The following is an 11,557-nucleotide window of genomic DNA, read 5'->3' as shown; positions in this document are numbered from 1 at the left end:
TGAATGGAACTTTAAAATATTTTCAAAAGTACTCGTGAAAAAGTGCTGTTCAGTGTCCGCATCAGCTGTTGGAGGGACTGCCACGATAGGACTGTCACTGTTATAATTTTTTAATTCCTGTTTAAAGTTCTGTTGCTTTGTCCATTCCAAATCTCCAATGATTGCGTGACAGAGACAGAAGAGGTTCTCGGTCCTGTCGTCCTCGTTTCTGTACTTTCTCAGCGCCGAATTGGTAGTCTACATACAACATGTCTATGGTCAGTGTCATAAAAAATTGAGAAAAAAAAAAAGAAAAGACTCCCAAAACACGATATCTGAGCTCACGTCACACGTCTTCGGGATGATGACAGTTGAAATTTTTCGTTGAAATTTCTTCAGAGTATCGCAAACAAATCACACTGGTCCGAAGGAAGTGCTTTAAAATGATATAGTGAACTGCATTGAATGGGTTGGTTTTTGTTCGTGAAAGAATTTTGACGGTGCAAATCTGTGATTATTATCACAACGATGGATGTCGACAATGACTTCGATCAGCATTTGCTGCAGCAATTCAGTTGCATGGGGACTACTGATAAGGATGACCTGGTCAAGCAGTTGCAGAGATTATTGGCAGGGAGTCAGCTCAATGAAGCAACAGCCACGTTTTTCCTGGATATGAACAATTGGTAATTACCTTTGTCAGGTCAAGGGCCGAGTCCAGACATAACCTGGTAGTGGATCAATTTTTGATTTTTCAACATTTGCTTGCATGATTATGCTCTGGTGGGAGGCACTGGTCTGCCCTTTGTCTGCTCTCTGGTTATTCAGAGATTCTAACCAGTGGACTTTCTTTGTTTGAGGGATTTGAAGGGAACAGGCAATCAAGACTTATTTCTCTTTGTCTAATTTTCAATGCATTCTTTTGCATTTTATCGTTGATATCATGTTAATTAATTGATGATTTTCATTATTTTTGAGTTGCCTTTAAAATTAAACATTTTAGGGAAATTTCTCGACAATAAAGTGTTCATTCACATTTTCAGAAAAAAATTGTAAAATATATATATCCTTCTCATTAGAGGGGGCGAGAAGTATAATTTTATTCAGGGCAAAATATTTCTATTATTTTTTCTATTATTGTTTTTATTACTGTGATTTTACTCGCAGGAACCTTCAAGCAGCTATATGCAGTTACTTCGATTACGAATCGCCGTTCAAATTACCCTGTATGACACTTCTTTGTGACAGTACGATTGGCGAGGGTGAATCAGTATCACCCAATACGAAATTTCGTAAATCATGGCGAGTGCAGAACTCTGGAACTGATCCATGGCCAGAGGGCATTTGTTTGTTGCATACCGGTGGTGTTGTGATGGGGGATTGCACAAGGGTAGAAGTGCAAGCATTAGCACCAAAGGATACTACCGAATTGAGTGTTGTCTTAACGAGTCCTAGTGAACTAGGAACGTTTCAGAGTAAATGGAGAATGATGACTGCTTCTGGATCCTATTTTGGAGGTGAGAAATCTTTCAATTTTGCATCTTCCTCTTTGGAATTGTTTGATTACCATCGTCGTTTAATATAAATTTATTTTTTCGAACAAAATTTTAGAAAATATTGTTCTTGCAGATGTTATTTGGGTGATTGTGACTGTAAGTGAAGCAGGGACACTTGCTGTAACTCAACAACTGCATCAGCTAAGTACTTCACAGTCCAATGATGTACAAATGTGCTAGCCCCCCTTGTCCCCGAACTCCACGATATATTCCTAAATTTTTCTCTACAAAACCCTTGAAGAAGATACATCTATTTTATAAAAAAAATACAATAAAACAATCTTAGGATAAATTCAGAGAACGTACTACGATTAATTCGTTAATGAAGGCACTTGTTCCATTTATCGACAATGAGAACAGAACAGTAAAAAATATGTAGTTGGAATGCTCAGGTCCGCCAAGTAATTTTATTGTCCCAGCGGCCCTTTAACAATATTAAATCGCTCCAACGATGAGACGATAAAATTAACCTGGCCGTGATTTTTTTCTTCATTATGTATTGAAGCAATCCCGAGCTCGTGTGACGTAGATTCAATGGCAGCCTCGAGGAAATATTGCTATATAAATAGTAAACTTTTAAGATATCTTCGATATTACTATAAAAATTAGTTGATCTTTACTTTTTTCAATCAGGAATAGTGAAAATACAGGAGTTTCACATTTTGTAATAATATTCGATGATTCAATCAGTGATTTTGATGGTTAATCAGTCGTTGGAAATGATAACGGATTAATTATTGCTCATAAATGCTTATATTTTACCGCAAAACAACGTTTTACGGTTCTTGGTAATTGCAGAGGAGAGATGAAGGAAATTGGATGTTTTTCATTTTTTTAGATAAATAAATCGGCAATTCTTCCTTTCTTTACAAGCAGAAATGGAGAGAGTAAACTTCAATGAATTTCACTGATTTCCAAAGTTTTTTGTGGCTTCGAATTTGAATTAAATTGATCTACATTATATGGTTAGACCAGAAACATATTAATTGGAAAAAAAAAATATTCATTGATATGAATATTGATATTTTATCGAAGTAACAAATATCTGCGTTATTTTATTCTCCTTTGAAGAATTTGAATCGAGTAATCATGTGTATGACGGTTATTTTTCCCCTCAATTTTTTTTAGCTTCACTTATGTCCTATTCCCGAGTTTAGTGAACGAATGAAATACTTATTTTTAAAATGGATAATGTGATAATGGAGCGTCTCAATTGTACGTGGTCAGTGGATGATATGTTTACTTTTAGAGACAGAGATCTGTTATTGATTGTGCAACTGATCTGTATGGCGCGTTAGTCTTAAAATGAATTAGAAAACAATGAATGATGTAGAGTCAACATAATTGGAAACGTAAACACGGGACTATTGTGAGATGATAGGAGTTTACGAATGAGTTTATTGAGAATATAATTTTTATTAGGGTAAATAAAATAACAGTTATTCCTAAGGGATTTGTCATTTGATATCCTAGAATGGTGATAGTTATCCTCTAAACTGTCCTTACTGATATATCCCAAATAGTGACAGTATTTTATAATGGAATACTGCAAAAAAAATACTCATAACGTTTCAAGTAATAACCACTGAATTATCCGGCAACAATTATTCTCATTGAATTGGCATGTATAAATTCACAGTTGAAATAAACTACTAAACAACTCAAACAGCCATTTTCATCGGGATTTTAGGATGAGGATCATATCCAATCAACTCGAAATCCGAAGCCACGAAGTCATCGATCTCTTTGACATCCCTGATGATCTTGAGGGTTGGAAATGGCCTTGGGGTCCTCTGGCACTGTGTCTTCAGGGGTTCGACATGATTTGAGTAGACATGACAGTCTCCCATCGTGTGAACGAATTCTCCAGGCTGTAAATCAATGAACGATCCAAATTAAATGAATCCCAGAGATAAATCAATTCTTATCAAATTCAATTAGCACACTGATAATTGCCTTCAGATTACATATGTGAGCCAGCATGTACGTCAACAATGAGTAGGAGGCAATGTTGAAAGGCACTCCGAGGCCCATGTCTGCACTTCGTTGATAGAGATGACAGGAGAGCTCCCCATTGGCTACGAAGAACTGCACGAGGCAATGACACGGTGGCAGAGCCATTTTGGGGATGTCGGCTGGATTCCATGCACAGATAATGATCCTGCGATCGTCAGGGTTATTCCTGAGCTTGTCCACCACCTCCTGGAGTTGATCGATGCCTAGCCACAGCCAAACAATTAATAAAAAAAAAACAAATCCTTCCAATTTATTCTTGGTATCTCCCACCTTGTCCCGTGTAGTCTGCGTGCATATGCGTGTATTTGGCACCTGAGTGCCTCCACTGGAAGCCATAGATCGGCCCCAGATCCCCCTCCTCACGATCCTTAAAGCCATATGCATCGAGATATATACGAGAACTATTGGCATCCCAGATTTTAACTCCCCTCTTCGACAGGTCTTGGGCATTCGTGGATCCACTGATGAACCAGAGAAGTTCCTCGACTACTCCCTTCCAAAAGACGTCTTTTGTGGTCAGCAGTGGGAAAATGCCTTTATGTCCAAAAAATATTCATTAATTCATTTTTTAATTTCGGTATTTTTCAGATGACCAATTGGGTTTTCACTAGGACTTTAATGATTACTCTTCTTTCCAAAATTTTCTGGTTCTCCAGAGAAGCATTCCGACTAATTATTCAGTGATAATCATCATTGGGTGGCTGTCATTGGGTACGGCCATCATTGGATAAGATCATTAATGACCTACCTAAAATAATTTATTGATTGGCCTATGAGGGAATATCAATTGGTACTTACCATCTCTCAGACTGAATCGCATCTGAGTTCCAAAAAGTGCAAATGTACCAGTCCCTGTGCGATCGTTCTTTTTTGCTCCTTGTGCCATGATCTTTTCAAGCAATTTCAAATACTGGTGCTCCTCGTGTTCACCGTGATTTCCATCTTCAGTTTTCCCGTTGGTATCCGTCATTATTCTTGTTCTCGATCTGATCGTGAATAAAAAAATACTTATGCTTGGTGCAAGGTTAATTGGAAGCAGTTAAGGTCTACTTCCCGCCTATTTGGAGAATGAAGTGATTGGACGCATGATTGGCAAATCAAATTTTACCACGGGTTTATGGTATTTTTTTCATTACATTCATATATTCTTTTTTGGGGGTATTGATAAACTTTTCATTATCATTTTTTTCGACATTTTCATATTTTTTCTCAAGATCAGAAATTTTGGGCGCATTCACATGCCCATTTCTGCTAACGTTTTCGCGCGTTTTTTCTTCACCCACGAAGCAGTTTTAGAGGTTGGAAGCGGCGGGAGAAATGTCCGAAAGGGAAACTGCAAAAGCCAAACAATTATCGTAAAAATAATGTTGTTCTTGAGTGAAAAACATCGGGATGTTGATACTTAAGACATCCTTGCATAACAAACAACCGTTCGAGATTATCTACGCGAGTGGAATTCACAATTTTTCGCCCAATAGCTGGAGTTGAGGGAGTGGTGCATTTTGGTTATACTGGGGAGTCATTCACCTCAGGTGCATTGTGCAAAATAATATCAAATATCAAATTATGTCGGATCAAGGCAGATGCACACCTGAACGCAAAGTCCTTGGGGAACTGAGTAATGTTAAAGAACCAATATCACCAACTGCTAATTTGAGACTTTTAACTTCACTCGCTTCGAACCTCAAAAGTGCGGGGGAGGTCAATCCACAGAGTGGATCTCAGAGGGATTCACCCATTCCCTCGGGCTCTGGAAACAAACTCCTTCCGAGAAAGCAGAAATCACTGGGATTATTATGCAATAAGTGAGTAAAGCATCAGAATAGCCAAAAAAAAACAAGTGATAAAATCAGACTACTGGAATTTAACATTTCTCTTAATTATGAATTTTTTCAAAAACTTTAGACTTAAGATGAAAACGTTGAGGGAGTCTCTCCTACATGATTAAATTTCAGACAAAAAAATCTCTTCACATTTGCTCTTAAAATCAATAGACACTTTATGGGCTTTTCAGATTTTTGAATATGTATCCATTGAACGTGGAGTCTGGAGCTCCACAAGAAATATCTCTGGATGGAACTGCCCGAGCGTTGGGCACAGAAAAACGCAGGATTTACGATATAATAAATGTCCTGGAGAGTCTGGAAATGGCGGCAAAGGCTGGCAAAAATCGCTATCTGTGGCATGGTCAGAGTGCTCTAGTTGGGACCTTAACAAGGCTGAAATCCATTGCAATAAGCATCGGTATGAAAGAGCAGATACAGGAGATACAGAGAATTAATAAGGCTTATACTGGTGATCAGGTGGATGAATCACCTGGGACCTCGGATTTAACAATGTCATTCGAGGAGATCTCTGAGGAGGAGAGCCTTGGGTACACTGCTATCAAAGAGGACAAGAGTCTGGGGGCCATGTGTCAGAAATTTGTTATGCTGTTTCTCATTTCTATGAGGGTATTTTTCTATTTTTCAATTCACTGATAAATTGTTTGTTTTCATATTTTATTCATCTCCGTGGGGTTTATTATCCTCCATAGGACGATATATATATATATGTGAAATCAATTTATCCTTTTGTTCAAATTCCTAGAATGGTGTAATCAATCTTGACATCGCTGCAAAAGTTTTAATTGGCGACGTGGACGATCAAACGCCTGAAATAACTGACAATGCATCGAGATCTCGTTTTAAGACTAAAGTACGTCGTTTGTATGACATTGCCAATGTTCTGACTGCTATTGGACTGATTAAAAAAGTACACATGGATGAGAGGACCATCAGAAAACCTGTATTTAAGTACGTGGGCCCTGATGTCGGGGTTGTAGACACTGACACAGGTAAATTGCCAAGTATAATGATTTACATAATAAGTATAATTTAATGTGAGTGCCAGTCCATAATTTACCGTTACGGGTTGTCATGTAGAAACTCCAACAAGAGAGATTCACCACCATCCACCGATTGGTATGTCAACCCCAAATAAATCAGGAGGCAGTGCACCTCTGCAAGGACTGAGTCTCAACACTTTGAGCAACACTCGATGCAAAACATTTATCAATGACACGGACAAGACTCCAATCACGGACAAACGTAAACCTCGTAAACGAAAACTGTTTGACACAGGTAGATATTGCAACCTTCTATCTCTATCTATTCTATCGATTAAAGTAAACAGAACATCTTCTCGTTCGAGTGAATCCATTTTAGTTGTTCAAATTCAAGGTTTCAAATATTTTGTTTTGGTACCCAAAGACGAACTCAAAATTGTGGAAATAAAACTTCTATTTTAAGGCCTTAAAGGTTCGAGATCTAGGGACTGGAATAAAGGCGATAATATTAAACGTGTGAAAATGTTCCCAAAATAATCTTCAAATCCAGTACTTCGGAAGTGGAACGTTTTTACCGAAATCTTCCATCTCCTCAACTCCCCCTGAATTCTAAAAAATCAACTCAAACCTCATCGACATAATCCTCTTATTTTTAACTTCTCAGACTCTCCGTTCTGCCGCACTCAGAGCACTCCAAATTTCGAAACGAAGAGTCGCTCCCTGGAGCGCCTAGACGATTCGATTCTGCGCGTGGCGGAGATGGAGCTCGAGAGATTGAACTCCAGTGAGGAGAGCAAGCCAAAAGTCTGCACCAAACTATTCCCAAGATACAACTCTGACTCATGCATTTCCACTGCACCGACTTCCGTAATACTCCAACAATTTCAAGGTCCCGGGACATTACCAGTGGTGAATCAACAATTACAAATGACGAATGTCCCGCTGATAATCGTTAGCAAGGAGAACGTCGTCGAATCTAAAGTGGAGACGATTCCCCAGAAGTCCACGCCCTCGACTTCCAAATTCCAGGCAATAACGAAAAGAGTTTTGCCAGCAATAATTAAGAGGGCCGAGTCGAAGATTCTCATACAAAATACAACACCCAAGAGTATAATAAAATTACTCCCGGTGACTAGTGTACAAAAATTCAGGACTATCAAGCCGACGACGACGTCCGAGAATATCTCAAAGCCAAAAGTGATAAATCTCTCGAATTTCGACCCCAAGAAACTGATACCAATCAAACGAAGTGATATCAAACTCTCCCTTGCCCCTGTTACACCAGTCGTCCTGGAGAATTCGTCCAATAATAACTCCAGCTTTGCGATACTTACGAGGATTCAAGCGCCAGTTGTGTCACCTGGTGATACATTCAAAGCCGTAAAAATCGGCAATACACTGCAACTAGTCCCGATGAGAAAAAGCAATACTGATAATACAAATCACGGTACTTTTGATGCTTCCAGTTGAAGATTTATAAATTTATTTAGATGTTAAATCCAATGCTGATGGATTATCCAATTCAATTATTCGAGGTTTATAAATTTAATGTGAAAATTTAAAGAAGGAAATCATGGTTTATTTTTTATTGTAGTAGATGAATTTATATCTATGTTTTGTATATACAAAGTGACTAATTTTTTTTTCGACCCAGGGTCGAGTTGTTACACGAATTTATAATACATTTAATTACTTGAAGTCTATAAATTAGAAATTCATTATTTTTGACTGGACTTATTTTTTTTTCATCCCAAATATTGTTTTGAACTTCGATGAATTCAAGAATTTAGATCTTGATTCAGAGAATTTTTAAGGAGCTGTTTGTAGTTTTCTATTCTATTCGAATTTACTATTCAAGAAAATGTGAAAAATCGACTTGTTACGTTACCCCACTTCCCACAAGAATTTAGTTTTTTGTTAATGCAAACAGCTGGTTCCTCACACGAAGACGCAGATGCCTGGATATATTTAACGTCGACTCAGAAGCCAAGTATTTACAAATTCAATTGGGGAATAATTCAACCCCTCGCGATCAATGTAACCGAAGATGACAGTTAACCAATGGCCATCATCCTAGATTAATCCCCAGCCCAAAAATCCTGACAGTTTAAAGAATGAAACAATAATCTCGACTGGTATCTGTTTACTCGGAATCTAGAATGCATAACGTTCTTTCAACTGGATCACGCATTTATAACCTGACCCATATTCCTCGTGGAGATTATTTAAAGAGGTGCTTTACCTTGAAAACTGCGACGTGATGCTTTTATTTTCTTGCCATTTGCCGGTGGTCCAGGGGTACCAGAAGATGAGATTATTTTTGAAATTCAATACCCCATGAAAAATATTCTGCGATCCTACCGAACTGTTTCTATTCGCAAAGTCCCTTTTATGTCTCTTCATTTTTACTTCGAAAGGGAAACTTCAATCGCCTTTTCTCGCGAGCTTATAATTTTACCTGTAAAGGATGCAAAATGGTCTCCAGATAGGTTGACATATGTCTGAGATTTTTCGTCACCGAATCGATCATTTCCAAAACATATTCTCAGAATGTTGTATGAAATTCTCCGACTCATTTCCTTCAGCACTTCATTAAAGACTACCTCAAACCAAACAATTCCTTGTGTTAACTCCTCTCCATTTCGTTCATCGGAATGTCACATTGAACTGACAACTCGATGACAAATCTATCTCAGACTGTCCCGACATTGGCATATGTCACGCAATAATCATAATCTAATATTAGATTCCCGAAAAATCGGAAACGAGAAAATCAGTAGCAATTTCTGGGGGGAATGAATTGGTCATCCTCTTTTTCCCCAGTTGGAGATTTTCGCGTGGGCTGAGATTATCGTTGTCTGGGGGCGAAGGGTATAAGAGCCAGTGTTCAACGGTTTCAGCACTTCAGTCGACATCCCGGTGCATCCAGGAACTGTTAAATTCAATTTCAATATTAAAAATGGCTCTTGAACGTCAAGTCCGCGCCAAGGTACTGTTTGTTCTTAAGGGGTCGATTTAAAGTGAAGTGGAAAAAAAAGGAGACGAATCGATCTACCAGATCCTATTATTCCGCGAATATCAGAAAACCCAGTGGATTCAGAAAGAAATTGATTTAAAAGAAACAAATTCAAGAAAATATTATAATCAAATTTTACTATCGGTCTATTTATTTTTTTTTATGTATAAAAAATATTGTCCATTTCTTTCATTCATTTCAATCCACGAGAATCTTAGATAGTCATGAATGAATAACGGTCTGGAAATTTCGCATTCAATTTTATCCCCATTCATCTCTTGTTCTCGAAATTAAAAATTAATTGGATGGGAGTAAAGTCCTTTGGCTGAATGGATAATAATCTTGATATGAACTCCCAGACTCTGGCCAAGCGTGACCCTCAGCAGGAGAAAGAGGCTCAGGAATGGATCGAATCGATTCTTGGGATGAAATTCCCAGCAGGTGAGCCCTTCGAGGATGTCATCCACGATGGACAACTCCTCTGCGCAGTTATGAACAAACTCGCCCCAGGATCAGTCCCCAAAGTCAACTCCAGCGGTGGACAATTCAAAATGATGGAGAACATTAATATGTGAGTGACAATTTATCCCAGGGTGTCCATTTGCCATATGAAAAATGCCTTTTTACATATTGATAATTGTTTTTAGGTTCCAGAAGGCCATGAAGGCGTACGGTGTACCTGATACCGATGTCTTCCAAACAGTCGATTTGTTCGAGAAGAAGGACATTGCACAGGTCGTGACGACCCTATTCTCCCTCGGCCGCACGGTACGTAAATTATTAATTTCTCCGAAAAAAACAATTTATAAATTTCAACAATCTTAATTATGGATTTATCTCGGAACCTATCGACTGGACCAGGAAATATTAAACGAGCTTTTTGTACGTCATAAAATTTTCAACTTTCCGTTTTTATCAATCCCCGATTTTGTTCCCAAATGGTCTTAATTATTTTATGATTTTACATTTTATTTTCGATAGTCTGTCCTTAATATGTCGTAAAAAATCCAGAATGTCTGAACATTCTCGAAAGGAGACCGAAATAAATCCACAGAAAGTGAGATAATTCTCATGGCATTTAAATTATAATACTTCAGATTCTTCGTTCTTGGAATCTATAATAAAAAATTATATTTTTTTGGGGGGAAACTGCAGACATACCTCCACCCCGAGTGGAAGGGACCTTACCTGGGGCCGAAGCCATCGGAGGAATGCAAACGTGATTTCTCCGAAGAGCAGCTCCGAGCTGGCCAGACAATTGTCGGTCTCCAGGCTGGATCCAACAAGGGCGCGACCCAGGCTGGCTCCAACATGGGTGCTGGACGCAAAATTATCCTCGGAAAGTAAACGATGATAACAATAAACAAAAAAATCACCCATCCCCATCCTCATCCCTCACACTCCCCCAAATCCCCTCAATGTGAATGTTTATGTTCCCTTTTGTAATTGAGTAATATATATTTCGTTATTATTTCATATCTCTCTCGTGATCATTCACCCATTCCCTTTTTTTTCTTCTGGTAGAGTTTTGTCTCAGTTGTATCCTATAGCAACAGAAATAAATACGGTACGTATGCTGCGACAAAAATACATAACACTTAATAAATCCGAGACGAAAGTGAAAATATTCAGTGGGTGTGCATCATGACGACCTAGTTTATTCCATGACAGTCTTGACAATGACTGAAGTGATTTAATAAAAATAGAGATCTAGGGGGGAGCGGGCCAAATGCTCTGAGAAAAAAAACTACTTGTGACAAGTACGTGTTTATTTGTACTCAGAAACTCGAAAATTGACGACGGGAAAATTTCTTACAATGAGACAAGAAACCGAGAGATTTTGTACGTGTGCCAAAGTCGTATTGTTTGATTATGACAAGAAAGTGATATCTCAAACTGAATTTGACTGCATTTATTCAATAGTTTTTAACTTCAAGTTTGAGTTATTCTAGGGCAAAAACCTTTCGACTTCGCTTGAAAATTTGTTTTTTCGTGAAAAAAATGTTTAAAGTTTTTTTCTCAGTATTAAATATTCTGCTGCTGCCAATTTTCCAACCCCGTCATGAATTTCTTGACATAAATAAAAACATTCTTGAAAAACATTTCGATTATCACTGGATATTGTCGACAATAATCAATCGAATGATTTCTTCTCGATGACAA

At 38.1% G+C, this 11,557-nt stretch overlaps 3 protein-coding genes across 7 annotated transcripts; 2 read left to right on the top strand and 1 right to left on the bottom strand.

The window, feature by feature from the left end:
• Window positions 1-246: 246 nt before the first annotated feature.
• LOC105269826 (uncharacterized protein C6orf106 homolog) lies at window positions 247-2,837 on the top strand. The gene is made up of 3 exons (XM_011310413.1): window positions 247-665; window positions 1,147-1,496; window positions 1,609-2,837. The coding sequence occupies exons 1-3, from the start codon at window positions 508-510 to the stop codon at window positions 1,713-1,715; spliced, it is 615 nt and encodes a 204-aa protein (XP_011308715.1). The 5' UTR covers window positions 247-507; the 3' UTR covers window positions 1,716-2,837.
• On the bottom strand, window positions 2,325-9,044 carry Ts (Thymidylate synthase). 5 transcript variants are annotated; one of them, XM_011310784.1, is made up of 5 exons: window positions 8,837-9,044; window positions 4,350-4,537; window positions 3,822-4,085; window positions 3,492-3,754; window positions 2,325-3,406 (listed from the first exon to the last, which is right to left on the bottom strand). In XM_011310784.1, the coding sequence occupies exons 2-5, from the start codon at window positions 4,519-4,521 to the stop codon at window positions 3,197-3,199; spliced, it is 909 nt and encodes a 302-aa protein (XP_011309086.1). In that variant the 5' UTR covers window positions 4,522-4,537; window positions 8,837-9,044; the 3' UTR covers window positions 2,325-3,196. The 5 variants fall into 5 exon arrangements, with proteins under 5 accessions (XP_011309086.1, XP_011308835.1, XP_011308920.1 ...); XM_011310533.1 differs by lacking the exon at window positions 8,837-9,044 and adding an exon at window positions 8,621-8,796; XM_011310618.1 differs by lacking the exon at window positions 8,837-9,044 and adding an exon at window positions 7,007-7,032.
• A 212-nt stretch (window positions 9,045-9,256) lies between these two features.
• Mp20 (Muscle protein 20) lies at window positions 9,257-10,872 on the top strand. Its single transcript, XM_011310296.1, has 4 exons — window positions 9,257-9,367; window positions 9,754-9,965; window positions 10,042-10,162; window positions 10,550-10,872. Exons 1-4 carry the CDS (start codon window positions 9,338-9,340, stop codon window positions 10,739-10,741), a joined length of 555 nt encoding a protein of 184 aa, XP_011308598.1. The 5' UTR covers window positions 9,257-9,337; the 3' UTR covers window positions 10,742-10,872.
• Window positions 10,873-11,557: the final 685 nt, after the last annotated feature.

This window comes from Fopius arisanus, unplaced genomic scaffold, assembly GCF_000806365.1.
Source record: "Fopius arisanus strain USDA-PBARC FA_bdor unplaced genomic scaffold, ASM80636v1 scaffold00001, whole genome shotgun sequence".
NCBI classification, from domain to species: domain Eukaryota; kingdom Metazoa; phylum Arthropoda; class Insecta; order Hymenoptera; family Braconidae; genus Fopius; species Fopius arisanus.
Note: the sequence above shows the minus strand (reverse complement) of the source record. Positions and strands in the feature narration are given on the sequence as shown.

What these genes read in the sequence shown, in the direction of transcription:
- LOC105269826 (XM_011310413.1), top strand. Translation starts at nt 508, where the DNA reads ATGGATGTCGACAATGACTTCGATCAGCATTTGCTGCAGCAATTCAGT. An exon ending in TTCCTGGATATGAACAATTG is followed by an intron (nt 666 to 1,146) that starts GTAATTACCTTT and finishes TTTTACTCGCAG; the next exon opens with GAACCTTCAAGCAGCTATAT. An exon ending in TTCTGGATCCTATTTTGGAG is followed by an intron (nt 1,497 to 1,608) that starts GTGAGAAATCTT and finishes TTGTTCTTGCAG; the next exon opens with ATGTTATTTGGGTGATTGTG.
- Ts (XM_011310533.1), bottom strand. Translation starts at nt 8,781, where the DNA reads ATGAAGAGACATAAAAGGGACTTTGCGAATAGAAACAGTTCGGTAGGA. An exon ending in ATCACGTCGCAGTTTTCAAG is followed by an intron (nt 4,538 to 8,620) that starts GTAAAGCACCTC and finishes ATTCACGATCAG; the next exon opens with ATCGAGAACAAGAATAATGA. An exon ending in GCGATTCAGTCTGAGAGATG is followed by an intron (nt 4,086 to 4,349) that starts GTAAGTACCAAT and finishes TTGGACATAAAG; the next exon opens with GCATTTTCCCACTGCTGACC.
- Mp20 (XM_011310296.1), top strand. Translation starts at nt 9,338, where the DNA reads ATGGCTCTTGAACGTCAAGTCCGCGCCAAG. An exon ending in AACGTCAAGTCCGCGCCAAG is followed by an intron (nt 9,368 to 9,753) that starts GTACTGTTTGTT and finishes ATGAACTCCCAG; the next exon opens with ACTCTGGCCAAGCGTGACCC. An exon ending in ATGATGGAGAACATTAATAT is followed by an intron (nt 9,966 to 10,041) that starts GTGAGTGACAAT and finishes AATTGTTTTTAG; the next exon opens with GTTCCAGAAGGCCATGAAGG.